Genomic DNA, 22986 nt, shown 5'->3' with positions numbered 1-22986 from the left:
ACTATAAAAAATTAGGGACTAAAAGGGGGATTTTTGTATGGTTGCCAACAGCCCTGGATACAAGTATTTGTACTAACAGAAAAAACACAAGAAGATAAGGTTTGTACACATTCGAATCGATCTTCGCGGTATATTATTACTGCACGGAATCGAAGAAATTGGGAAACCTCTCATCTTAGCTGCAATATGAATGAAGGATCTAATGAAAAATATTGGCAGCCAACGTTAAATTATTGATTGGAATTACAATTGTGAACACAGCGTTTCAGGTGCAGGAAACTCACATTCTTACCGTTTCAATAGGCAACAAAATAGTTATTATTCACACTCTAACAAGAGTAAAATTGTTAGATTCAATGCAATAAGAAGAAGTGTGAATTTAAGACTCCTGGATTACAGCTTAGGAGTAACTTTATTAAAACCAAACAGAAATAAAATAATGAATAGCAAAAGATGGGGAAAGAGAAGATCTAGCATATTGTAACTCTGTGTACTGTTACATACTGTAACAGTGTGGTAGGGGGACAATAACTGTGAGGAGAGGAAAGTGGGCGGTAATATTCGAATCGATCTTCGCGATAAATCATTACTACTGTATGATTTTGTCAGGCTATTTCCAAACAAATAGTTTCAAACACCATGTTCTTCCAGCCTCGATAGCCAAGGTAACAGTTGCTTGTGTTCCATCATTCCGTTGAATATCAAATCCGCCTTTGACTTCGATATTTTTGTCGTACCATCTATAGACACATGGCACAAAAACACGCTTTCTATTGATAGGTGCAATTTGATGACCAATACCATTCAGAGCAGTTGAAATGAATTTGTTTCTATCAACACCGGCAGAAAGTCGGGTGAAGAAAAACTCCAGTTGTTGATTCGATCCGTTAATCCAATGTTTCAGAAATAAACATATATCTGTTGGGGGTAATGGCTTACTAACAGATATTTGATAGCTATTTGAAACTATCACGTCTTCTAGTTTTACAGTAAATCTATCCCACAATTGGATAGCCTTGAAGTTGGAACTGATCGCGGTTTGAAATTTGCGAGATTCTAGAAAATTATTCTCTAGAATCAGTTCATTGAAGTGCTGTGAATAGTCCTTTGCTATTTTCTTATGAAACTCAATGTCTTCCATAAAATATGAAGTAAGATATAATCCTTGCATATCCAAATTCTTGAATTCTTCTTTAATAGATTGGAAATCGTAATTAGAACCATTAATCATCAACATATTAATTTTTGATTGGTGAAATATTTCAAGAATGTAATCTATAAATGTTCTCAACTTGATTTTCGAAAGTATTTTCCAATGCCCTTTTTTACTGTCAACGTGGTTTTGCGACCCTGCTCAATTAAATTCACATTGTCAAATACTTGCTCTGTTCTATTGGACTTGTCTACAGAGAATATAAAAATTGATTGTCTCCTATCATGACGAACGATTTCAATTCTTATTCCAGCCCCCATTCTTACAAAAATATAGGAAAGCGTCACGTTCAACGACTTGACAAGAAGTTTGGCATATGTTGAAGTAAACGAAATACCCACTCTGAAAATTTGTTTCAAGATTCGAGATGAACAAATAATTTCACTTACATTTCATTAAAATCCATTATTTGAAGTATTTCCCGTAGAGGTTTAGAAGGCAATTGAAGAATTGGGAAACCTCCCATCGTGGCTGTATGACGAATGAATGAGTTAATGATGATCTCACATCAGAGAACATAGAATCGATTAGAAAACGAGTAGTAGGCACCGCGTTCGAGCCATATTCTATATCCCGCCCTGCACAATGATGTGTCTGACTATGAGCAAACACGATGGTCATAGACCTCCTAGTCCACAATAGCAAAAGACTGCCAAGAATGTGAACCCTATATACTTGGCATTATCAAAATATGAAAACCTTGCCGGGAAATGACGAGATCGGCAACATTCGTTTTTTCGGACAACAAACAAACCTAGCTATGGTGTTTGGAAATTTGGACACCATATGAGTGCCTTAGAACATTTTCCCTACTGGTGACACTATATCTTCAGTCGAAAAGTTGGAAACTTTTTAAAAGCTAAGTTTTTAAGTAGTTATATATACAAGAAATATATAGTAAAGTCAATCAACTTCAAAAAATGACATTTTTACTATTTATGAAGTTTTTGGCTAGAAATGTATGAAATCATTAAGGTAGTTTATTTTAAAGCAATTCCGATCATTTCCAACATTGTTGGTCGTTTCTGGGATAGTTTCTTCTTGCTCTATATATTTTTATGCAATCCAGCACGGTAAAATGTTTCCAATTTCGATGAAAAGTCATACAAAAGTTGAACATGGATTTCTATCATACGTGAGAAATGTTTGTTTGAAGGTACCTTGGTGGATATTCCATGGGATTTTTGCATTGAACTGTAGTAATCAGAGATATTAATACGAATATAAAAGAAAACTACGAAAATACTCCAAGAAGTGCGTGAAAAATTGATTGGTAAACGAAAAAACCTAGAGTGGGGTGGAGCATATTTTCAATTCATCGTTATAGTTAGCTATTAGGCTTTGAATCTAATAAAACAATTTCGACTACATCACTTTTAAAGATATAAGAAGTTGGACTCTTTGGTAAGACAGGTAAACTTTAAGTTTCAAAAAGCGAGAACAATGCTGAGTAGACTTTAAATATTTTAAATCTAAATATACTTTCTAACCATAAGAACAATATAAAAGCGGGCTCCGCCCCTTTCTGGGCTTCGTGCGTTTTCCAATTAAATTCGCTCATACTTGCTGGATTGTTCTGTATTCAATGTACTTCAGAGGCATGAACAACAAGTTAAAGGCAACTTTAAGAACTAATTTTAGAATCTATACGATACGTGAATTTGAAAGTTTGACATCACAGATTTCTCTTGTATCAGGGGTGGGCGGCAAATCGGTAATTACCGTTTTCCCGGCAAATTCGGCAAATCAGCAATTTTCGGTTTGCCTATTTGCCGATTTGCCGGAAAAAAATCGTTTGCCGCCCACTCCTGGTGCACATGATGTAGAAAAATTATGGAAAAGTCAAATTATCAGAACCATGTGCTGTCAAAGTTTCCAGAGGTTAAATGTGGGATGGAACACGCCCGGTGACAATTTTGGAAATTTTACAACTTTAGGTACATTTTCAGCTTCCCCATTCGTAGCCCAAAAATTAAGTAAACTCGGCCACAATCATTATCACATCCAATAACTAGATGACATAAAAACTATTATTTTGAACAGTGTTTGAGACACTTGAGCACAGTTGAACACAATGCCCTCTTCCCATTGTTTTGCTACACTCATTCCCAGGAACCAAAAAGGGAGGGACGGTGTGGAGAGCCACCTACTATTGATTGAGTAGTTGATTCTAAACGCTGCGTTTTGCTATCGCGTTGCACCACATTGTCTAGGATGTACCAAGAAGATGTACTAGAAGATTTGTTATTTTTGTTATTTCTATTAACCTGTATTTTTTGGTTTAGTCAGTTTCCTAGATAATTTTCGAGTTTCTATGAACACAATCTGTACTCTCCTATAAATTATTACTTGTTTTTAGATCTCATGGCTTTTGAAGCGGTTTCTGCTGAGACTGTTGTGTTCACTCTGAGAATGGGGCTATCGACCATCGTTGGGGAAACCGGCGAGGTGTTCGCCAATCCTTCAAGAGGCATATAGTAGTAGTAGTGGTGCAAAGCACCACGAGGGGTCCGTGGAGACCCGTGGATTATTGAGATCCGCCTGGATCGAAGATTTTGGTGGGGAGGCCTAGTGCCTCTGCCACCTTTTTTTGGATCCGTCCACAGTTTTGACGGAGTGAGCGGGGGTTGGATAGAACATTTCAGCATGTGTTCCACATTCCCTGTGACATCGCCACATTTATTGCAGGCTGGCACCGTGTCGTTGTTGATTCTCGCGAAATAACTTGGGACCATGGTTGAGTGACCGCATCTGATTCTGGCCAGCTCCACTCTTGTACCTCGCGGCAGGGAGCTTTCCTCACCATTTATGGCGGGGGCGGGGTAGATTGGAATGCAAGGGGCCGTCGCCGCCGGTCAATCTCCCTCCAACGTACCTGTACGAAGGAGCTAACTCCCTTGCAAAATCAAAACACCACAGATGGATCTGTGGAGTTCTTGCGGATCTCAAAGAGATCGCACCCGGTTTTTTTCAAGAGGCATATTGTCGGGAGTCGTTGGCTGCCAAGGTGTTACCCGGTTGCAATGGGAAAGCCTCGATGAGGACGAGGTCATGAAATGGCCATTCACACAAGGAGACACCATGATTGAGCAGCTCATTCAAGCAGATACTCCTGTATTTGTGCTGAAAGAGAGAGTAGGAAGAGAAACTGACATTCTTCAAGTGTTCTGGATGCAAGATAGTTCGGTTACCAACGATGAAGCTCTTGTAGCAATCGATACGAGCCTGCGTAGACTGGAAAATCCTATGGTAATGCCTGCGAACGCTCTGAAATCTCTAAAAATTTTTCAGGAGAATGTCAACGGGGAGATTCGAGACCCCCCAGTTGGGCCACCACCTGCAGAAGTTGTCTACCGCCCTGTTCCCGCATCCTTCTGGATCAATATAGCCGAACACGGGAGGCTTGCGGTTCCTGTGATGCCTCGTGATGCCCCACGTGATGCCCCACACGACGATTCCGACGACTTGCAGGCAGAGGATGAGGATGAAGATCTGCGTCAACCGCGAAGACGACGCCACTCTCCAGATGATAATGATGAGCCAGCAGCGAGACGGAACCGCCAATAATCTTTTTATATGTCACGATGTTCCACTATTATTGTATTATTTTTAAATATCTTTTTGCGCGCCAACATTCCTTATGATCTTCCTGTGAAATTTATTTTTTAACTTTGAAAAACATTTTAACAACAAAAACAACAAAAAACAGACTAAGATCTCTTCGGCGTCAGATACTCCTCTCGCTTCTTTATGACGTCATCCTGGAGCATTCCGAGATTTTCGTGCGAGGATTCCAGGTAGCACAGACGGCGGCGACCCTTCACAAGCACACGGGCGGTCGTTCCAAAGTGTTCGGCGTACCAAGTGGATGCGAGAATACACGAGATTGTTCCAATTATCTAAAAAAAACTGGCATTTTTAAGAGGTTCCACGCATTTAGGGATGCTAGTTTCCGGGGAAGGAGATTCTCGTAAACATTGCTTAACCCCGCCCATTTTCCCAAGAAAACGTACAATAGACATCGCCCAGAGCAACATATTCCAGCCGGACGTCTTGGCGAACATTATTCCGCCACACTTGACACAAATTGCCAATTCCAGCACACAAATCACTACGAATACCCACGATTGCATGCCAACGCGTCGAGTTAATGGATCCGTCGAGAACACGTAGAATTGTCTGCAAAAAATATGTTGGAAATGCTGAAAATTTGGAAAAAAGCGATCGAGACACTACAAAATTAATTTTTTGGGAAATCGAAATTCGTGAGACACGAAAACACGGGAATATAAGGCTCCGCCTTTTTTTCCATGAATTTCCTCTAACAGTTTTCACTATTTCGTCAACTCATGAGCATATTCTAAAGGATATTTTCCACGTTTCTGCTTCTCGCAAATCTCTGTTCCCCAGTGTGACTCCGCCTACCTAATGGTCGGCGCGGCGATCACGGCGATCAGAATAATCCGCCAGAACACCACTGGATGCTTTGTGTCGATCGCGAAGACGTGCTTGATGAAGAATGTGTTGAGCTCGGCGAGCTGAAAAAAATGGGCGGTGTCGCAATTTTTAAAATTTAACCGTTTTATGGGCGGAGGCTAAAATTAATTTCTTTTCAGATTTTGGGTGTCTTTTAACTCTGTTTCTTTTTCAAAATGAACTTTTTGCAAATTTTGAGTCGATTTTTTTTTTGGAATTAAAAAAAATTTCAAATTTCCCGCCTTACCAGCCAGAAAAAGACGAGAAAACTGAGCAAACAGGTGCGACGGAGCGCATTTGCTTTGGATTTGCTGTTGTACCAATCGTATCCGCTCCAGCTGGCCGGCGTGAACTGCAACGCGAATCTCTTCATTTTTCCGCGACGCGATTTGATGTTTCTGGAAAAAATTGTTTTTCGTTAAACTCGGTGTTTTCCGGGCTACTGTAGCTTGGTGTTTGCGTACCCGGCCTCGAATCTTAAAAAAAATGCACAAAAAAGCTTAAATCGAGTTTTTGGCCTTTTTTTAAAAAAATTTTTTTAGAGTCAATCTTTTCGTGCCAGAGATTATTGAAATTCAGATTTTCAAAGTTTTTGTGGCATTTGTCGTCAAATGCTGTGTTTTCCGGGTTACTGTAGCTTGGTGTTTGCGTACCCAACACCAAATCTTACGACAAACTGATCTTAAAAAACCAATTTCCAGCTGTATTTCTCCAAACAAAAATGCAAAATTTTACCGAATACTTTCCCAGTGGAATTGTCGCATTTGCAAGAAGTTACACAGTTTCATGCCCACATAAATTCCAACTCCATTGCACAGAAGAACGTCCAAAATCAGAGAATCCCACCAGCATTCGGCGAAATTCGGCAGCAAATCGATGAACATTAGCTGGAAAAAAGTGGGCGGAGCATGGAAAAGGGGGCGGGGACTTTGAGATTTCAAAGCCACGCCCTTATATTTACTTTTTTTTCGATTAAAATAATTTTCAGTTAAATTTTGTTAATTTTTGTCAGATTTTTCTTATTTAAAAAATTTTCAAAACCCTTTTTTTTTTTTTTCAAAAAACATTCGGTAACAAATTTTTTTTGCTATTTTTTTCGGATTTTTCTTATTTTTAAAAAAATTTTAAGACAATTTTTTTCAAAAAAAATTTCGGTAAAAAAAATTTTTTGCTATTTTTTTTCGGATTTTTCTAATTTTTTTGCTCAATGTGGCATATACCTCTGTAAATTCCCAAATAATTGATAAAAACCAGCAGAGAACCCAATGACGTAACAACAACGTCTTCATAATCCATCCGGTAAAATGGGCGAACGCGAAAAAATCCACGTGGCTCCAGATTTTCGCCGGCGACAAATTCCAGCATTCCGACGCGTATTCCTTCTCTTCCAGCGATTTTTGTCCGAGACCTTCCGAGTCGAGCCAAGTTAGAATCTGGAAATGTGAAATTAACTGGGATTTTTTAATCGATTGAAAAGGGCGGGGCTTAATTTTTAACTCCAGGCGCCGCCTCATTTGTGGGCGTGGCTTGCTAAAATTGAAGGCCCGCCCATTTTTAATCAAATTTTTTGAAAAACGATTTTTCCATTTTTTGCTATTTTTTTAGAAATTTTTTTTTTAATTTCGAAACATTGCGTTATTTTCGTCATATTTTGGCGCGATTTCTTTTAAAAAATTTGGAGGGATATTCAAAATTTCTGAGAAAATTTTATTGGCGGGAAATTCAAATTCAATTGAAAATTCGAAGAAAAATTGTTTGAAAATTCGAAATATTCGACATTTTTGCGTTTTCCCGCTGAATTTCTTAGTTTTTCGTGATTTTTTCAAAAAAATCTTTTTAAAAAATCGGCAGTATTTTTTTTTTCTGAAAATTTGAAAAACTGCGTTTAAAATCGAATTTCAAAAGAAAAATCTTGTAAAATTATCAATTTTTCACAGAAAATTCCCCTTTTTTCGACAGTTTCTTTGAAAAAAGCACCTTTTTCAAATCGTCAAAACTCTGAAAAAGTGCGAATTGCAGCACAATGACATATATAACAGAAAGTCCAAAAATGACACGCCAAAGGATCGGATGAGGGCGGATAAATGGTCCATTCGGGAACGTCAAGGCACTTATGAGCAGGAAAAGTGCTCCGGCGCCGAGAAAACCGTCGTAATAGTTTTTTTCGGTGGAATTTTCGGCTTTTCTGCAATTTTCATTGGTTTTTTTGTATGTTAAATTAAGTGGATTTCTACCCAAAAGTGGCTTTGTAGATAAGGAGCGCGATGACGAGCACAAGGACGGTGATGCTGTGCGGTTTGTAGAATTGATCCATAGTAACGTCATCAACGATTCTCTCATTAATCATATCGTAATGTTTCTTCTCAAGCTCCATGCGATCCAGTAATCCAGCGAACTTTCGGTCTCTAAAATGACAATTGTTTAATTCTTTCATTAATTTTTCGCATTTTTCGCAAATTTTTGTGAAAAAGGACATACACAGAGTCGGGATTGTTGTCGCATTCTGTAGTAAATCCTTCATCCTCCAAGTTTTGCTCTTGACCACTGACCGGCGGGCTACGAGACCTGAAACGTCGAAAAACTGAGTAAAAATCAAATTTCAGCGAAGAAAAACCATGCCTTGACGAAATCCGAGGGTGTTCTATTTGCGAATAGTCACTGTCATCTGAATCTGACATCTGCAATGCAAAAAATCGCGTGAAAATCGATAGGGAATCGAGAAATTCGGAAAATAAATTATAAAAATTATAAATATACTTAAAATCCGAGTGCGCCGAGAATGACGCAAAAATGCACAGCTTTAGATACAGTAATCCTTTTTCGGTTTTAAATGGTTTTTTCATTTTCCATGACTTTGTCTTGCAAAATACATTTGCTCAAATAATTTATAATCAATTTTCTGATGCATAGAAACAAAATCATATTTAAAATCATATCAAACCCCGATAGAGGAATATGAAGGTTTGAATATTTTCTGTGAGCATTTTTTGGACCAAGCAGTTTCACTTTCCAGAAAATTCACAAAACTCCATAGAGAAATTTCACGGCTTCAACTGCGAGGTCTCAGAAGAGAAAACTCGCCGATTCTTTTTCTCTGGAAACTGAGAATTTCTTTGAAAATCGGCTTCGCTTCACTGTCTTGAGATCATTAATATTATCAGATAATTTTCTTTCCGAGTTTTGTGGTCTTAATCACGAAGTTGGAAACATTCAATACTTTATTATTTACAAAAATCACAATTTTCACAACATATGAGGTGGCATCGGTATCACACCGACACCCACACCACCTTCATGACAAGTGAGAGCAGTTGCAATGGTCCATGAATCTGTGACGTCATCGTATTGTTCCATACTGCACAAGTTGTTCTCGCCATCGAATCTGCAAAAATATGAAATAAACTATAGTACGGTAACCAGAACTTTTTCAAAATCTTTTTCATAGAGGTTAGGAGGCGAAATTTTGGTATTTATGCGCTAAAACTACGATGCCTGGTCTCGACACGAAACATTTGGAGTACTGTAATATCAAACTTTCATTGTTACTGAATTTTCATTAGATATTTCAGTTTTTCGGTTGAAAAAACATATTCATTCATCAAAAAACTAGATCCTCAAATTTTAACAAACCGTGAGATAATCTAGGTAAAACTCGTTTGAAATTACTGTACTCTTTAAAGGCGCACACCTTTTCTCCTCTAGCAACAACTAGACAAGTACAGTAACCTTTTTACTTTATTTTTTCACATTTTTCTTTCAAAAAGGTTTTATAGTTTTGTTATTCTAACTATTAAATGTTTAAAAAAACTAATTATACACAAAACGTAGATTTCTTAAAGGCGCACACACTTTTCATCAGAGCATATTCATTTCGTTTCGAGACCAAGTACCGTAGTTTCAAGGTAAATATGTTCAAAATTCCGCGATCTGAACAAATGTAAAATACCCTGCAACTGCGAATAATCCCTCGTTAGTTGATACGAGTGACACCCGGCTTCTTCTCATATTCATCGGTGACACTGGAGACCATTTCTTCTCAACTGGATCATAAACTTCAACAGATTTAAGGAATGAAGTTCCATCGTATCCACCAGCCACGTAGATTTTTCCTTTGAACGTGGCAGCTCCAAATCGGCATCTTTGCTGAATCATTGAAGGAATTCGTTCCCATTGTTGATTTTCTGTGTCCAATCGTTCGACTGATGCGAAGATTTGCATTCCATCGTGGCCACCACAAACTGAAATACGATTTTAAAAAATTTGCATATTAAAAAATTTCAGTGTTTACTATAAATATGTTTATCAATAACAGTAACTCCAGCGGCACTTCTCATATTTTCCATTGGTGGTCCGGCTTCCCAGACATTTCGATTAATATCGTAAATTTCAATTGAAGAAAGACTATGTAGACCATCATATCCACCACACACATATAAACGATTTGTGACGAATGCAGCCGCCAGAGCAGAACGTTTTCTTGTCAATGGTGACAGCTGAAAAATGATTTTTTTTTCAAATTTTTCACTTTAAAATATCAAAGAAGACTGGAAAATTCAACTATTTTTTGTTGAAAAAATCAACATTTTGTGTTTTTCAATTTTTAGAAATTAGAAAATCGAAAAAAATTTCTATGAAAACTAAATACAAAAAAATCGAAATGGTTTTTTTTCTACAATCTTGAATAAGGATTTTTTTTCGATGTTTCGTTTATCTCCAAACATTGCAATATCTTAACTTTTTTGATTTTCGTTTTTCTCTGGAAAAATAATGGGTAAAATCGAAAATTTATGTTTTTCCATACTTGAAAATTGGAGAAAATCTTTAAAAAAATTTCTGAGAAATACCAAAAAAAAAAGAAAATTCTAAAATTTTTATTTTTCGATTATCTCTGAAAATTGCAAAAAAATCGAAAAAAAACGTTCAATTCTTGCAATTTTCAGAGATAATCGAAAATTCGAAATTTTTGAATTTTCCGCAAAATCAAAAATTTCCGATTCAAGACCATAGAAAAGAAAAAAAAACGAAAAATAAAAAAAAATAAAAAAATTTTTTCTGTCAATTTTTTTGCGACGGCCCTGCTTGCGCCTACCGTAGTCCACTTCAACGTGTCGTAATCGAACTTTTCAACAAGATCAAGCCGATCCTGACCATTAAACCCTCCAATCGCGTAGACCTGTCTCTGATTAACAGCAACTCCGACACGAGTTCTCAAAGTGACCATTCCATCGATTGGCGACCATTTCTTGGAGGTTGGATCATAGATTTCAACAGAAGATTTCGATTGACTTTGATGCATCAGTCCACCAATGGCAACTATTAATCCGGGTACGATTTGGCACAATCTAGGAGTACATTTGAATGATTTAATGAGTGATCGACGATCGGGAAGGAGATGATAGTCTTTTGCTTCGTCGATCTGAAATTAAACGGATATTTAGTTGAGTACTTTTTTTTTTGGTATTTTGATGAAAAATTGGTTTTTTGAAGCTAAAAATTCACAAAAATAATTTTTGTATTTTAAACAATTTTATATTAATAATAATAATAATTTATTACGCTCGCTGTTAGTTAACATTCTTCGCTTGAACTAGAATTGGTGCAGTCGGGCAATCGTTTCCATTCCATTAGAATGTTGTCCTTGTCCTTGCGTTGTCCTTGCGTAGACTCCCCCATAGTGGGCGAGCGATTCCCGAGTGAAAATAATCACGGAATCATTAATATTTGTTTTTTTTCAAAAATAATTTTTGTATTTTAAACAATTTTATAATAATACGGGAACATAAAACTCTGAGAATGCGTATTACAAGAACATATTTGACGCGCAAAATATCTTGTAGCGAAAACTACAGTAATCCTTGTGCCTGTGTCGAGCTCAATTTTCGAACTTTTTTTTCGAATACTGGCTGCGATAGTGCATTTTCCTTCGTTTTTTGTATTATTTTCTCATTATTATTTTTTCTTTTTTTTTCTGAAAATTGTGAACCTTTGACTTATTTTTAATTTTTTTCCACAAGCGTGCGAGCTCAAAAAAGTTAAATTTATAGATTTATTTTTTTGTTTTTTCTGGTTTCCTTTCCTGCTGTGTAAATTTTTTGGTTTAAATTTTTTTAAACTTTTTTTGTCCAAGTCCAGGTTAGGAATTACATACAAATGTTACTGAAAATGCAAAAAAAATTCAACTCACCAAATCCCGACATGGAATATCTTTTTTAATAATTGGATTCGAAGCGACAATTGAGGAAAGATATGTTGGGCTGAGAAGTGGAAGACGAACACATGGGAGAATTCTGAAACAAAATTGATTTTAATTAGGGTCAAGGGTGGATTGAACTGAAAATCGAAAATTGAAAAAAAACATAAAATTCAATTTTCTATCAAATTTTTTGTCGTTTTTTCTCAAGTTTAAGATTTTTTACGAAAAATGTAAAATTTTTTTCCAAAAAATCTGAAACTTTTTAGTTATCAATTCTATATCGTTGCAAACAAAAAAAAATATATTTGAAGCAAAATTGAGTTTTTATTCTCAAAATAATATCGAAAATCTAACTTCGCTGCCTGTTCGTGTCTGATCACATCACAATTTAACCATTCCATCGCAGCGACATACACTTGTTCTTCAGAATCCACGTATAAATGATCATTTCTTAACAATTCAATTGCATCTTCTAGTGATAGTCTCTTGAAGTCCTCATCTTTGGATACTGCCATGAAATGTTTCTGAAATTTAAAACTGATTATATAAATATGTAAATTTTTGACTTTTAAAAATTAATTTATATTTGAACACTACAGTAATCTTTAAAGGCGCACACGCTTTTGGATTTTCCAAAATCGTTCTTCGTTTTTTTTTTGTTTGAAAATAGTGAAAAATCGAAATATTTCATTTTTCCATTTTAGAAAATTAGAAAAATCAAAAATAAAAATTCTGATAATTACCGAAAAATTCGAACATTCATGTTTTCGATTTTTGATTTTTTTTGAATTTTTCTGTTTTTTTTTTCGATTTTTCGGAAAATCTAAAATTTTCGATTTCTCGATTCTTTGCAAATTGCAAAGAATTGAACTTTTTTGATTTTTGGTTTTCTCTGAAAACTACCGAAAAATTTGAAAATTTTGTATTTTTTCATTATAAAAAATCCGAAAAATCGAAATTATTTGTTTTTCGATTTATTAAAGATCTTGAAAATCAAAAATTCTCTTTAAAGGCGCACATGCGTTTATATCGTACAAAAATCGATCGTGTCGAGACCTGGAAATCTTCTTGACAAAACTGTGATCGTTTTTACCTGTATATAGTCATCAGTCATTTCTGTAATCTTCTCCTCGACGCACATCATTTTACAAAATTCTCGAATTGAAAGTGCATTTGACGGATGAAGACGAGTCAGGAGAAAGTTTCCACAATGTTGCACAACTTCCAGCATTTGGAAAAAGTTTGCTCCTAACATTATTGATTGAACGTTGCCTGGAAACGAAAATCTAAATAAAGATTTCTTCAAACAAAAAAATACTTACTTGTGGTTATTCTCAATTCTCCGGTATACGCAAATGACAGAAGAGCATCCACAGTTTCGTAGTTCATATCTGAATCTGGTTTATTTTTTTTTAGTAAAAATAACTTTCAGAGTTTTACCTTCAATATTTATCTCTTTCATGTTGGCTTCCATCAAATCCAATGTGAACATACCGCGAAAATATGGAATTGTGGCTGCGAGTATTACCTGAAAGCTTGATTTCGGTTAGAAAAAGTCGCATTAAATTGCTTTAAAATTACTTTGTGTGCTGATAGCTTTCGATTTTCAACCAACAAGGCCACATCGCAGAGCTGACATTTCGATCGCAGTTCGTTGAATATTGAGTAGCTTTTTTTATACATTTCATCGAGAATATCGACTTTTATAAAGTCCAAATCGTCATCTGTGTAGAGGGGGATTTTCGCAATTTTATCATGCTTCACGTCAGATGCGAACATTCTGAAATTGAACATATTTTTAAAAAATTCATAAACTTTATAACAGAACAAAACATCTTATATTTATAAGATCTTATTCTCCCACGAGAATGCCGAATTAAAACACGAGAAATGCGCAAACAAGAGAGCATAGAGATTTGAGAGACACAAACAAACATCGCAAAGTACGCCAGCAACCACTCCTTGACGCATATTGATTTTGTGAAGCTAAGAATTCGATTTTTCATTTAATTTTTACAAGGTTTACAAGAGAAGAAATTTAATCAGTTTTCCCACCTCAAAAATGCTTAACTATGATAAAATGGAAAAAATTGGAGAAGGTAAGCTATTCCCTGCCCATTTTTCCAGCCAAATTGTTGACTTTCAGGAACCTACGGAACCGTTTTCAAAGCCAGAAACAAAAATTCAGGAGAAATCGTTGCGTTGAAAAGAGTAAGGTTGGACGATGATGATGAGGTACTCAAAAAGCATTCAAAAAAATAAACTAAAATTCAAATTCAGGGTGTTCCAAGCTCTGCTCTCCGTGAAATTTGTATTCTCCGCGAGCTGAAACACCGAAATGTAGTAAGGCTCTACGACGTTGTTCACTCAGAAAACAAGTTGACACTGGTTTTTGAGTATTGCGATCAGGATTTGAAAAAATTTTTCGACTCGCTGAATGGGTATATGGATGCACAAACTGCACGATCCTTAATGCTTCAACTTCTCCGTGGTTTATCCTTTTGCCACGCTCACCATGTACTTCATCGAGATCTCAAGCCGCAAAACCTGCTGATTAATACAAATGGGACACTGAAACTAGCTGATTTTGGATTAGCCAGGGCGTTTGGCGTCCCAGTTCGATGTTTTAGTGCAGAAGTTGTCACGTTATGGTATAGACCGCCGGACGTGCTTTTTGGAGCGAAATTGTACAATACTTCAATTGATATGTGGTCTGCCGGGTGTATTTTTGCAGGTTTTTTTTAAAAATTAAATTTGCCAATAAATTTTCCTAATTTTTACTTTTTCAGAGATCTCAAATGCCGGTCGTCCATTATTCCCCGGTGCTGATGTTGACGATCAATTGAAACGAATTTTTAAGCAATTGGGCAGCCCATCCGAAGATAATTGGCCATCAATTACACAACTTCCAGATTATAAGGTATTACATGTCGTAGTTCTTTGAATTTTTTGTATTTTCACCTCTACATATTCTTATCAAATTCTCTTAGTTCTCTAATTCCGTCTTCTTATCTTTTCCATTTTACCTGCCACGATTTTGCCGCTGTCCTGTCCTCCCGACTACTATCCGCCCGTGTCAATTGGTGAAAAACTAAAAAAGAAAAAGATAGAAAGAAGAAATGATATTGAGTACTTTGAGCTCAGCTGTTTGTTCGGGTGACGTAATTCATACAATCACGGGCGGCTGGGACAGGACAGAGAACAGAGTATTGAGTAGATTTAGAGAAGCAGAGACAACTGTTCTAGATTTAAGATTGACAATAATTAATTGAATTCCATTGCATTATAGGAACACACAAGTATAACATACCATTTTTCAGCCCTACCCAATCTACCATCCAACGCTTACATGGAGCCAAATCGTACCTAATTTGAATTCACGTGGCCGTGATCTTTTACAGGTAACTTTTTTCCAATAAAAATTATACTTACTCAAACTCGAAGTATTTGCAGAAACTTCTTGTTTGCAATCCAGCAGGAAGAATCGATGCCGATGCAGCTCTACGCCATGCGTACTTCGCAGACACTTCTGACGTCTAACTATTCACTATTGCACTTTCCTACTCACATTGTTTTCTCGCTTTCCCTGGCATTCACTTCCCCCACTGACCCCAAATGAACCTCATTGCTTGCGAAACAAAATCTCATCGTTAATAAACGGCTACGGTTTGAAATCTTTCTGTGGCACATAATTGAACGAAGGGAAAATCAACAACGTTTTATTGTTGTTCGAGTAATTTTAAAGATCAACGGCAAACACAGGTGCAATAACCGAGATTGTCAAACCGAGTCCAGATAAAGGGGCTATCCTAACGAATGTTCAATCGGGGTGTTGAGGGAAAGAATGAGAATTTGAAAAGGGGAAAACTTTAATAGAGGATTTAAAACTTTTTATGTGGCTCGCTTTATTTTTGAAAACTTAACATAGTAGCTAGGTGAACTACTTTGCTAAAACAAGCTACATAACGAGATTTTGTTGGACAATGACAAGGTAAAAATTATCAAAGTGTTATCAAATTTAAAGGAACTTCTGGATTTCGTCGTAGATGGCCAAGACGAGGGCTCCTCCGGTTCCACGGAAGACGTTGGAGAGGGCTCCCTTGAACATAGCGGACATTCCTTCGTTTTGGATGATCTTCTTTGCGCAATCGAGGGTGTTTTTGTAGAGGATATCCTTGCGTCCAGACTGCATCATCATACGACGACGAACAGTGTCCCATGGGTAGGAAAGGATTCCAGATCCGACTGTGACAACTTGAGCAATTCCCCAAGCGGCGAAGAAGTTGAGTTTCTGTCCATCAGAAGCGAAGACCATCTTGGCGGTATCGAACATTCCGAAGTATGCGGCACGGTAGATGATAATTCCTTGCACGGAGACGAAGAATCCTCTGTAGAGTCCGATTGGTCCATCGGATTTCACGATCTTGATAAGGCAGTCAGCAAGTCCCTTGAATTCACGGTCGTTGGCCTTTCCAATATCAGCAGCAAGACGGGTACGGGCAAAGTCGAGTGGGTAGACGAAGCAGAGGGAGGTGGCTCCAGCAGCTCCTCCGGAAGCCAAGTTTCCTGCGAAGAACCTGAATTTCAAATGTGAAATTTTCTAAAAACAATAATGCAATGTTTAACTTACTTCCAGAAGTCCTTCTTTTTGTCGAGTCCCTCAAGGAAGATTGCCTTGTATGTGTCCTTGAAGGCGAAGTTCATGGCCTGAGTTGGGAAGTACCGGATGACGTTAGCGAGGTTTCCTCTCCAGAGGGCAGCAACTCCTTGCTCCTTTGGGACACGGATGAGAACATCCATGATTCCCTTGTAACGCTTGTCAACGGCGATAGCCTTGGAAGCATCTTGGACCTAAAATTTTTCATATTTATAGTGGAAAAAAGTTTCATCACACACCTGGAGGAGAAGCTTGACACGCTCAATTGGGGCAACAGCGGTCTTGGAGACGGCAGCAGCGGTACCTAAAAGAAAACAAAATTAATTAAATCACAAATTTGACGAATGAAAACCCAAAATTAATAATTATAGAAATCCTCCAAATTTTTGCAATAAAAACTGAAAAAGCTTACCTCCTGAGGCGAGATCGATCAAGAACTTTTTGGTGTCGAAGGACTTTTCTTTGGACATGATTCAAGATTGAAGGACCTCGGTGGTCGGTGCTTGCCAGAAGCAATAGTGGGAAGACGGCCGCCCGTCGAAACGGGGTGCGCGCACAGCCCGTGAGGCACTTTGCAGGTCTCGCCACGCTCGCAAGTACGGTGCGTCAGGCGCGGCGATTCAAACACTAGTTTTCTCTGACCGCCCAGTTTTGGGATTTTTTGCATATTTTGAGCCTAAATATCAGTTTTGTTATCGATTTTTCGTATTTTTCTTTTCTAAACGTGTTCGTTCCTTCATTCCTGAATTTTTCACGTTTTGTTTTATTAAAAAAACGTGATTTATTTTCGAAAAATAGGTCATAACTCCAAGAAAGTAACTTAATTGCGAAAGTTTCAGTTTTTATGAAAATTATGAGCCATGTCAAAGCAAACACAATAGTGTATTAGTGATAAGCAGTACTTGAAGTGTTTTTTGTTTATTTACACTGTAGATAACTGGTTATTCGTAACCTCAATGTTCCGAAAAAAATCGATATCGCATTGTGGCTAATTTATGCCTACGGGAGTTTGGTATGACCGGTTTTTCGAATCGCTTTAAAGTAGTTTTCTTCATATTTCTCTTCTCATCGAGCCAATGACTTGTCACTATCATGGAATTTTTTTCGGGTATCAGTATGTCGAGCCACAAGGAAGAGCCACTCGAGGCTGACGTCGATCAACTTACTCAATACCGTGAGCGATGTGCCGACCATGTCACCGAATTCAAGAGTATTCTCGACGAGTGCAACGATCGTGTCAACTCTCGTTCTAACACTGAGGAGACCTGCCATCAGGAGATGGCTGACTACGTTCACCATTTGGATCACTGTGCCATGCCAAAGGCCTTCGCTTCGTTGAAATAATATTTCTTTTCCTGCTTTTTTTGAGGATTTCTCGTCTAGTTTATGTGAATTTTCGCTCTCGTATTTTTTATCCGTCGCTTTTTCCGTGTATTTGAGAGATAAATAAATAAAAATTTAGGGTACCCCATCCGCATCACTGCTGGACAACAATGCCGTCTGATGCGAAGAAAGCACGCGAGGCCGCTAAGAAGGCTGCCGCCAAAGGAGGAAAAGGAAAAAAGAAGGTGAGCAATTGATTTTTAGTTTTTTTTTGTTTAACAAATAATAATCATCTCATTTCCAGGTAGAAACACCAACCGCCATGTCATCTCAACATCCGTCCGTCAACAGTCTCTGCTGTTTAGACGAGGAGCTCGATCAGGCCGCCGCCACCTTGGCCAAAATCGAATTGGAAAACGCTGCTGCTCGTTCAGTCGCCGGATCATTGACTTCCGATCCAAAGGGTCTTGATCACAGAGTAGAAAGCCTGACGGTAAGTGGTTTTTAATTGGCGACTCCAACAAGTAACTTTGTTTTCATTCAGATTACATTCCACGGTCGTGAAATTGTCGTTGACACGAAACTCGAACTCAACCGTGGACGTCGTTACGGACTCATCGGATTGAACGGATCTGGAAAGTCTACCATCATTCAGGCAATCTACAACAAGGAAATGCCAATCCCAGAGTCCGTGGATATGTACCTCGTATCCCGTGAAATGCCTGCTTCAGAGAAAACTGCTCTTCAAGCGGTCGTTGATGTCGATTCAGTCAGAAAAGAGTTGGAACATCTTGCCGAGCAGCTTGCTAGTCAGACTGATGAGGAAAGTCAGGACAAGCTGATGGATGTTTACGAAAGGCTGGATGAAATGGATGCATCTCTCGCTGAAAAGAAGGCTGCCGAAATTTTGCACGGACTTGGATTCACAAAAACTATGCAAATGAAAAAATGTAAAGATTTTTCTGGAGGATGGAGAATGCGCATTGCTCTCGCTCGTGCACTTTTCCTGAAACCGTCAGTCTTACTTCTCGACGAACCGACCAATCATTTGGATTTGGAAGCTTGTGTGTGGCTTGAGGAGGAACTCGCTCAGTATAAAAGAACCTTGTTGGTGGTTTCTCACTCTCAAGATTTCATGAACGGAGTTTGCACCAACATCATTCATTTGTTCCAAAAGCAATTGGTTTACTATGGAGGAAACTACGACCAGTTTGTGAAGACACGTCTTGAATTGCTCGAAAATCAACAAAAACGATACAACTGGGAACAGTCTCAACTTCAACACATGAAAGATTACGTCGCGAGGTTCGGTCACGGTTCTGCCAAACTCGCTCGTCAAGCTCAATCCAAAGAAAAAACTATGGCTAAGATGATTGCCGGAGGCCTCGCTGAAAAGGCTGTCACTGAAACCGTGAAACAGTTTTACTTCTTTGATGCTGGGGAGATTCCACCACCAGTTATCATGGTTCAGCATGTTTCATTCCGATACAACGAGAATACTCCATGGATCTATAAGGATATTGACTTTGGAATTGATTTGGATACCAGAATCGCTTTGGTCGGACCTAACGGAGCTGGAAAATCGACACTGTTGAAGCTTCTCTGTACTGATGTGATGCCAACTGACGGATTGATCAGAAGACATTCGCATTGTAAGATTGGACGTTATCACCAGGTTGGGAATTTTTATGAAAAAAATCTGCTGTCCAAACAAAATTAGAAAATCCAAAAATTTAGTGAAAAACATTTCATTCAATTCGAAAGTTACACTATTTCTGAAGCAAAAGCAAGACAATGACCAAGACCAGGGCGATAATAATCCATCTCAAATTGTCAACTTCCTCCTCGGCATGCTCATCTTGCTTCACAGTTTTCATCGCTGGTGTTTGCTCAGTCGGTGTCATAGCCTGTGTAACAGCAGTGTTTGGACTGGTTGTTGAAGCTCTGAAATTGATCATTCTTATTCTTAAATTTCTGGTCGAAATGTGTGGGAATATTCTAGATATCGTCTGTGTAAATATGCTAATTTAGCCTGGCTTTTGACCACTTTCATATCAGACTTTGAACTAAATTGAACAAAACTCACGGAGTAACACCCAAATCTTTGCCGACAGCATCAAGAAGAAGTTGCTCAATTGGTGGAGCATCAGCATCGCACTGCTTCGAGGTGCTCACACGAGCCATTAGACGCGTGTTAGTTGGTGCCTCATCAGCCGCTTTCATTCCTTGATGCATGAAATAAGTTGTCAGCAGAAGCTTAGGCGTACCAAGTTCGCTCCACTGAGTGACACCATCTGGCTTCTGCCAAGTGAGAAGAATGCGCATTTGGGATTTCGGTGCAATGTGTCCTGATCCTGCTGGAAGAGCTGTGATGTTTGACGCCGCGCTGCAACGGAGCTTGACGAATATGTCACGGTCAGAAATGTTGCAGAGAAGGAGTTGAACACGAGCTTGATCGCCTTTATTTCGAATGGCTTGAAATGTCAGCAGTGTGGCTTTCATCTCTTTGTTGGGATCATCTCGGAGAGTGCGACGAATTGAAAGACGCGATCGAGTTTTCTTGCTGCTTGACGATTTCTTGGAACTTTTTCCCTTTCTCTTCGAAGATTGAGAGTTTTCCTTCGCAGTTTTCATCTCACTCTCTTGTTTATCATCTTTTTTAACTTCGGGCTGCAGAGGATCTGCAGGAACAGGAACATTAGAAGACTGTTCATTGAGATTGTTATCGGTTTCTTTTGTTTCGCTGAAATTATTGTTTTGAATAAGGTTTAGCAATTGTTTCAAAACAAACCTCATTTGCGAGCCGGACGTCTCCTGATAGAATTGAGAAATAATTTATTCCCCCCCCCCCTTGTCGATAATCATCGAGTTGGAATTTTTTCACGGAAAAAATAAAAAATAATAATTTTTTGAAATTATAAATTAATTTTTTTCTAAATAATTTATTTTTCCTTTCAGCATCTCCACGAAGAGCTTCCATTGGACTTATCGGCTCTTGAATTCATGATGAAGGAGTTCCCAGATGTCAAGGAAAAGGAAGAAATGAGAAAGATTGTCGGAAGATATGGAATTACTGGAAGAGAACAGGTTAGTTAGCATAAACTAATCATGAATAGCTAGTAATACATTTTTTATTTCCAGGTGTGCCCGATGAAACAGCTATCTGACGGTCAACGTTGTCGTGTATCGTTCGCCTGGTTGGCTTGGCAGCAACCACATCTTCTACTTCTTGACGAACCTACTAATCACTTGGATATGGAATCCATTGATGCATTGGCCGAGGCTATCAACTGCTTCCCAGGAGGAATGATTCTTGTTTCTCACGACTTCCGTCTCGTTTCGCAGGTAACATATTTTTATTACAGCTTTTAACAACGCGTGACACCGCTGATCGATGAAGTCCTACGTAGAGTGAAACTCTTACGGATTCTTGCTACAATCTTGCACAACTCCTGCGTAAAGTAGAATCTTGAGTAGCTTTCCGGGAGTCTTGTGTAGTTTGAAACAACTTTTGCACACTCCAGAGACACATTTTCAGACATTTTTTGTGACGATTTTGCATGATTTGGCAAGCAAAAAAGTATCAATTTATGTTTTTACAGTACTGAAGTTCCGTTGCTCTCGTAAATCGACACAATGGTCAATTATTCGAAAAATAGAATTTGAATTTGGATGATTCCGATTTTGATTTCGACGAATTATAAGACATGTCTTCAAAGACGTTCCAAATTCAAAATTTCCAATAATTGGCTATTGTGTCGAATTACGAGAGAAATTATGACAGAATTTCAGTACTGTAAAAAAATAAATTAAAATAGATTGCACATGAACAAGTTTTACCAACTGCATTGATTTTCTGAAAAATCTGAAAAAATAAAATAATGACTCTAGCCACGTTATTCCTCAACGAATGAATTTGTCTCTCTGGAAACTGATCTCTTCTTGTGAAGAATTACTCATGTTGGCACTTCTACCGATAGTGGGAGATGTCTAATGAAGCTTGGAATTATCCCATAACGAAAATATTTTTCCAGGTCGCCGAAGAAGTTTGGGTGTGTGATAACCAAGGAATTCTGAAGTGGGACGGTGACATCTTCTCATTCAAGGAGCATCTCCGGAAACAAATCGACAAAGATGTCAGAAGTCGCGAGAAGGGAGTTGTCAAGGAGCGTTAAATTATTTTATTTTTTCGTTGTTTTTCCTGTTGATTGTCCTGTTTCTCTCCTTTACTATTCTACTCGAAGTCTCCATTTTATTCTTTATTTTTTTGATGAAAATTTACTTGTTTTCTTATTCCTATTTCCCCCCGAAAACATCGAAAATCTGCCAATTCTATATTAGAATCGAACTGATTTCCGAGATTTTTCTCTCATTATTCACCTTTCCCCCCATTTTCAATTTAGGATATTTCAATTTCATTTTCCTGTGATTTTGATTATATTTTCTCTTGTTTTCATTCATCTTTTACTCTCTTTGACCCAATTTTTGTCGGTTTTCCTCCAATTGTTGGTCCGGTTCCTGTTTCTACCCTTTTTTTCCAATTACCCTCCTTTGTTGTTGTCACATCACTAAATGTGTAGTGTTTTGTGTGAATTTTCATTAAAATTTCAAACTAAAAATTGTTTTTTTTTTTCATCTAATTCATGTATGTCAACTTTAAAATGATTTTTAGTGTTTTAATGTTCTCGTCATTTATTAGTACTTTTTTAACACTGCTTCGGGCTGGTTGGACAGGTTTTTTGCTTCTTTTCATATTTTACCGTCGCTTTACACTGTGAACGGTAAATGTTAGTCAGTCTCGAAGTATACAAGTAATTTTCTTTGTGAAGTAGGTCATGTATTGATTTTTTTGAAAAAATTCACATTTTATTCAATTAGGCTCAAACTATTCAAAATTAGATTTAAAACAAATTTGTTTTAAAATTGTTTAAACCTCCAATATTACCCAGACGCGAAATTTTATGATTTTTGCGACAAAAATTCGGTTTCCAGTCTCAACACGCCAATTTTTGTAAAAAACAATCGGGTATGCGCCTTTAAAGAGTACTGTAATTTCAAATTCACGTTTTTTTCAGGAATTTTTATCGATATTTATAGCTGTACGCTAAAAATATTTATTTAAAA

General features: G+C 37.7%; 8 protein-coding genes, 1 non-coding gene and 1 pseudogene across 11 annotated transcripts; 5 read left to right on the top strand and 5 right to left on the bottom strand.

Annotated features, from left to right (window-relative positions):
* Positions 1-610: 610 nt before the first annotated feature.
* On the bottom strand, positions 611-1679 carry fbxb-86 (annotated as a pseudogene). The gene is made up of 2 exons: positions 1603-1679; positions 611-1555 (listed from the first exon to the last, which is right to left on the bottom strand). Coding segments are annotated over exons 1-2 (1022 nt in total).
* A 1760-nt stretch (positions 1680-3439) lies between these two features.
* T27E9.11 lies at positions 3440-3653 on the top strand. Its single transcript, NR_101870.1, has one exon. It is a non-coding gene; the product is annotated as an Unclassified non-coding RNA T27E9.11 (non-coding RNA).
* Positions 3458-4917, top strand: T27E9.6 (SET domain-containing protein). Its single transcript, NM_067386.5, has 2 exons — positions 3458-4462; positions 4505-4917. The coding sequence occupies exons 1-2, from the start codon at positions 4133-4135 to the stop codon at positions 4778-4780; spliced, it is 606 nt and encodes a 201-aa protein (NP_499787.2). The 5' UTR covers positions 3458-4132; the 3' UTR covers positions 4781-4917.
* On the bottom strand, positions 4852-8436 carry pssy-2 (Phosphatidylserine synthase). The gene is made up of 10 exons (NM_067385.6): positions 8309-8436; positions 8168-8254; positions 7924-8094; positions 7667-7874; positions 6910-7122; positions 6425-6576; positions 5937-6087; positions 5639-5751; positions 5227-5392; positions 4852-5112 (listed from the first exon to the last, which is right to left on the bottom strand). The coding sequence occupies exons 1-10, from the start codon at positions 8365-8367 to the stop codon at positions 4924-4926; spliced, it is 1509 nt and encodes a 502-aa protein (NP_499786.3). The 5' UTR covers positions 8368-8436; the 3' UTR covers positions 4852-4923.
* A 456-nt stretch (positions 8437-8892) lies between these two features.
* kel-3 (BTB domain-containing protein) lies at positions 8893-15411 on the bottom strand. Of its 2 annotated transcripts, NM_067384.7 has the most exons (11): positions 15315-15411; positions 13464-13662; positions 13323-13410; positions 13205-13273; positions 12976-13154; positions 12237-12406; positions 11874-11976; positions 10779-11105; positions 9978-10182; positions 9636-9927; positions 8895-9071 (listed from the first exon to the last, which is right to left on the bottom strand). In NM_067384.7, exons 2-11 carry the CDS (start codon positions 13659-13661, stop codon positions 8933-8935), a joined length of 1770 nt encoding a protein of 589 aa, NP_499785.2. In that variant the 5' UTR covers position 13662; positions 15315-15411; the 3' UTR covers positions 8895-8932. The 2 variants fall into 2 exon arrangements, with proteins under 2 accessions (NP_499784.2, NP_499785.2); NM_067383.7 differs by lacking the exon at positions 15315-15411 and having other exon boundaries at positions 8893-9071; positions 13205-13279.
* On the top strand, positions 13898-15553 carry cdk-5 (Cyclin-dependent-like kinase 5). The gene is made up of 6 exons (NM_067382.9): positions 13898-13981; positions 14029-14117; positions 14163-14616; positions 14672-14802; positions 15203-15283; positions 15336-15553. The coding sequence occupies exons 1-6, from the start codon at positions 13945-13947 to the stop codon at positions 15420-15422; spliced, it is 879 nt and encodes a 292-aa protein (NP_499783.1). The 5' UTR covers positions 13898-13944; the 3' UTR covers positions 15423-15553.
* Positions 15554-15587: 34 nt separating this feature from the next.
* On the bottom strand, positions 15588-17077 carry ant-1.1 (ADP/ATP translocase). Its single transcript, NM_001027628.8, has 4 exons — positions 16952-17077; positions 16779-16843; positions 16513-16733; positions 15588-16459 (listed from the first exon to the last, which is right to left on the bottom strand). The coding sequence occupies exons 1-4, from the start codon at positions 17007-17009 to the stop codon at positions 15901-15903; spliced, it is 903 nt and encodes a 300-aa protein (NP_001022799.1). The 5' UTR covers positions 17010-17077; the 3' UTR covers positions 15588-15900.
* A 578-nt stretch (positions 17078-17655) lies between these two features.
* T27E9.2 (Cytochrome b-c1 complex subunit 6) lies at positions 17656-17883 on the top strand (the record flags this gene model as incomplete). Its single annotated transcript, NM_067380.6, has 1 exon — positions 17656-17883. The coding sequence occupies one exon, from the start codon at positions 17656-17658 to the stop codon at positions 17881-17883; it is 228 nt and encodes a 75-aa protein (NP_499781.1).
* Positions 17884-18001: 118 nt separating this feature from the next.
* abcf-2 (ABC transporter domain-containing protein) lies at positions 18002-22553 on the top strand. Its single transcript, NM_067378.5, has 6 exons — positions 18002-18107; positions 18167-18355; positions 18407-19537; positions 20821-20949; positions 21004-21207; positions 21897-22553. The coding sequence occupies exons 1-6, from the start codon at positions 18033-18035 to the stop codon at positions 22035-22037; spliced, it is 1869 nt and encodes a 622-aa protein (NP_499779.1). The 5' UTR covers positions 18002-18032; the 3' UTR covers positions 22038-22553.
* tag-164 (Major sperm protein) lies at positions 19595-20694 on the bottom strand. The gene is made up of 3 exons (NM_001368439.4): positions 20654-20694; positions 19949-20605; positions 19595-19806 (listed from the first exon to the last, which is right to left on the bottom strand). Exons 1-3 carry the CDS (start codon positions 20656-20658, stop codon positions 19632-19634), a joined length of 837 nt encoding a protein of 278 aa, NP_001355358.1. The 5' UTR covers positions 20659-20694; the 3' UTR covers positions 19595-19631.
* Positions 22554-22986: the final 433 nt, after the last annotated feature.

Source organism: Caenorhabditis elegans, chromosome III (genome assembly GCF_000002985.6).
Source record: "Caenorhabditis elegans chromosome III".
NCBI lineage: Eukaryota > Metazoa > Nematoda > Chromadorea > Rhabditida > Rhabditidae > Caenorhabditis > Caenorhabditis elegans.
Note: the sequence above shows the minus strand (reverse complement) of the source record. Positions and strands in the feature narration are given on the sequence as shown.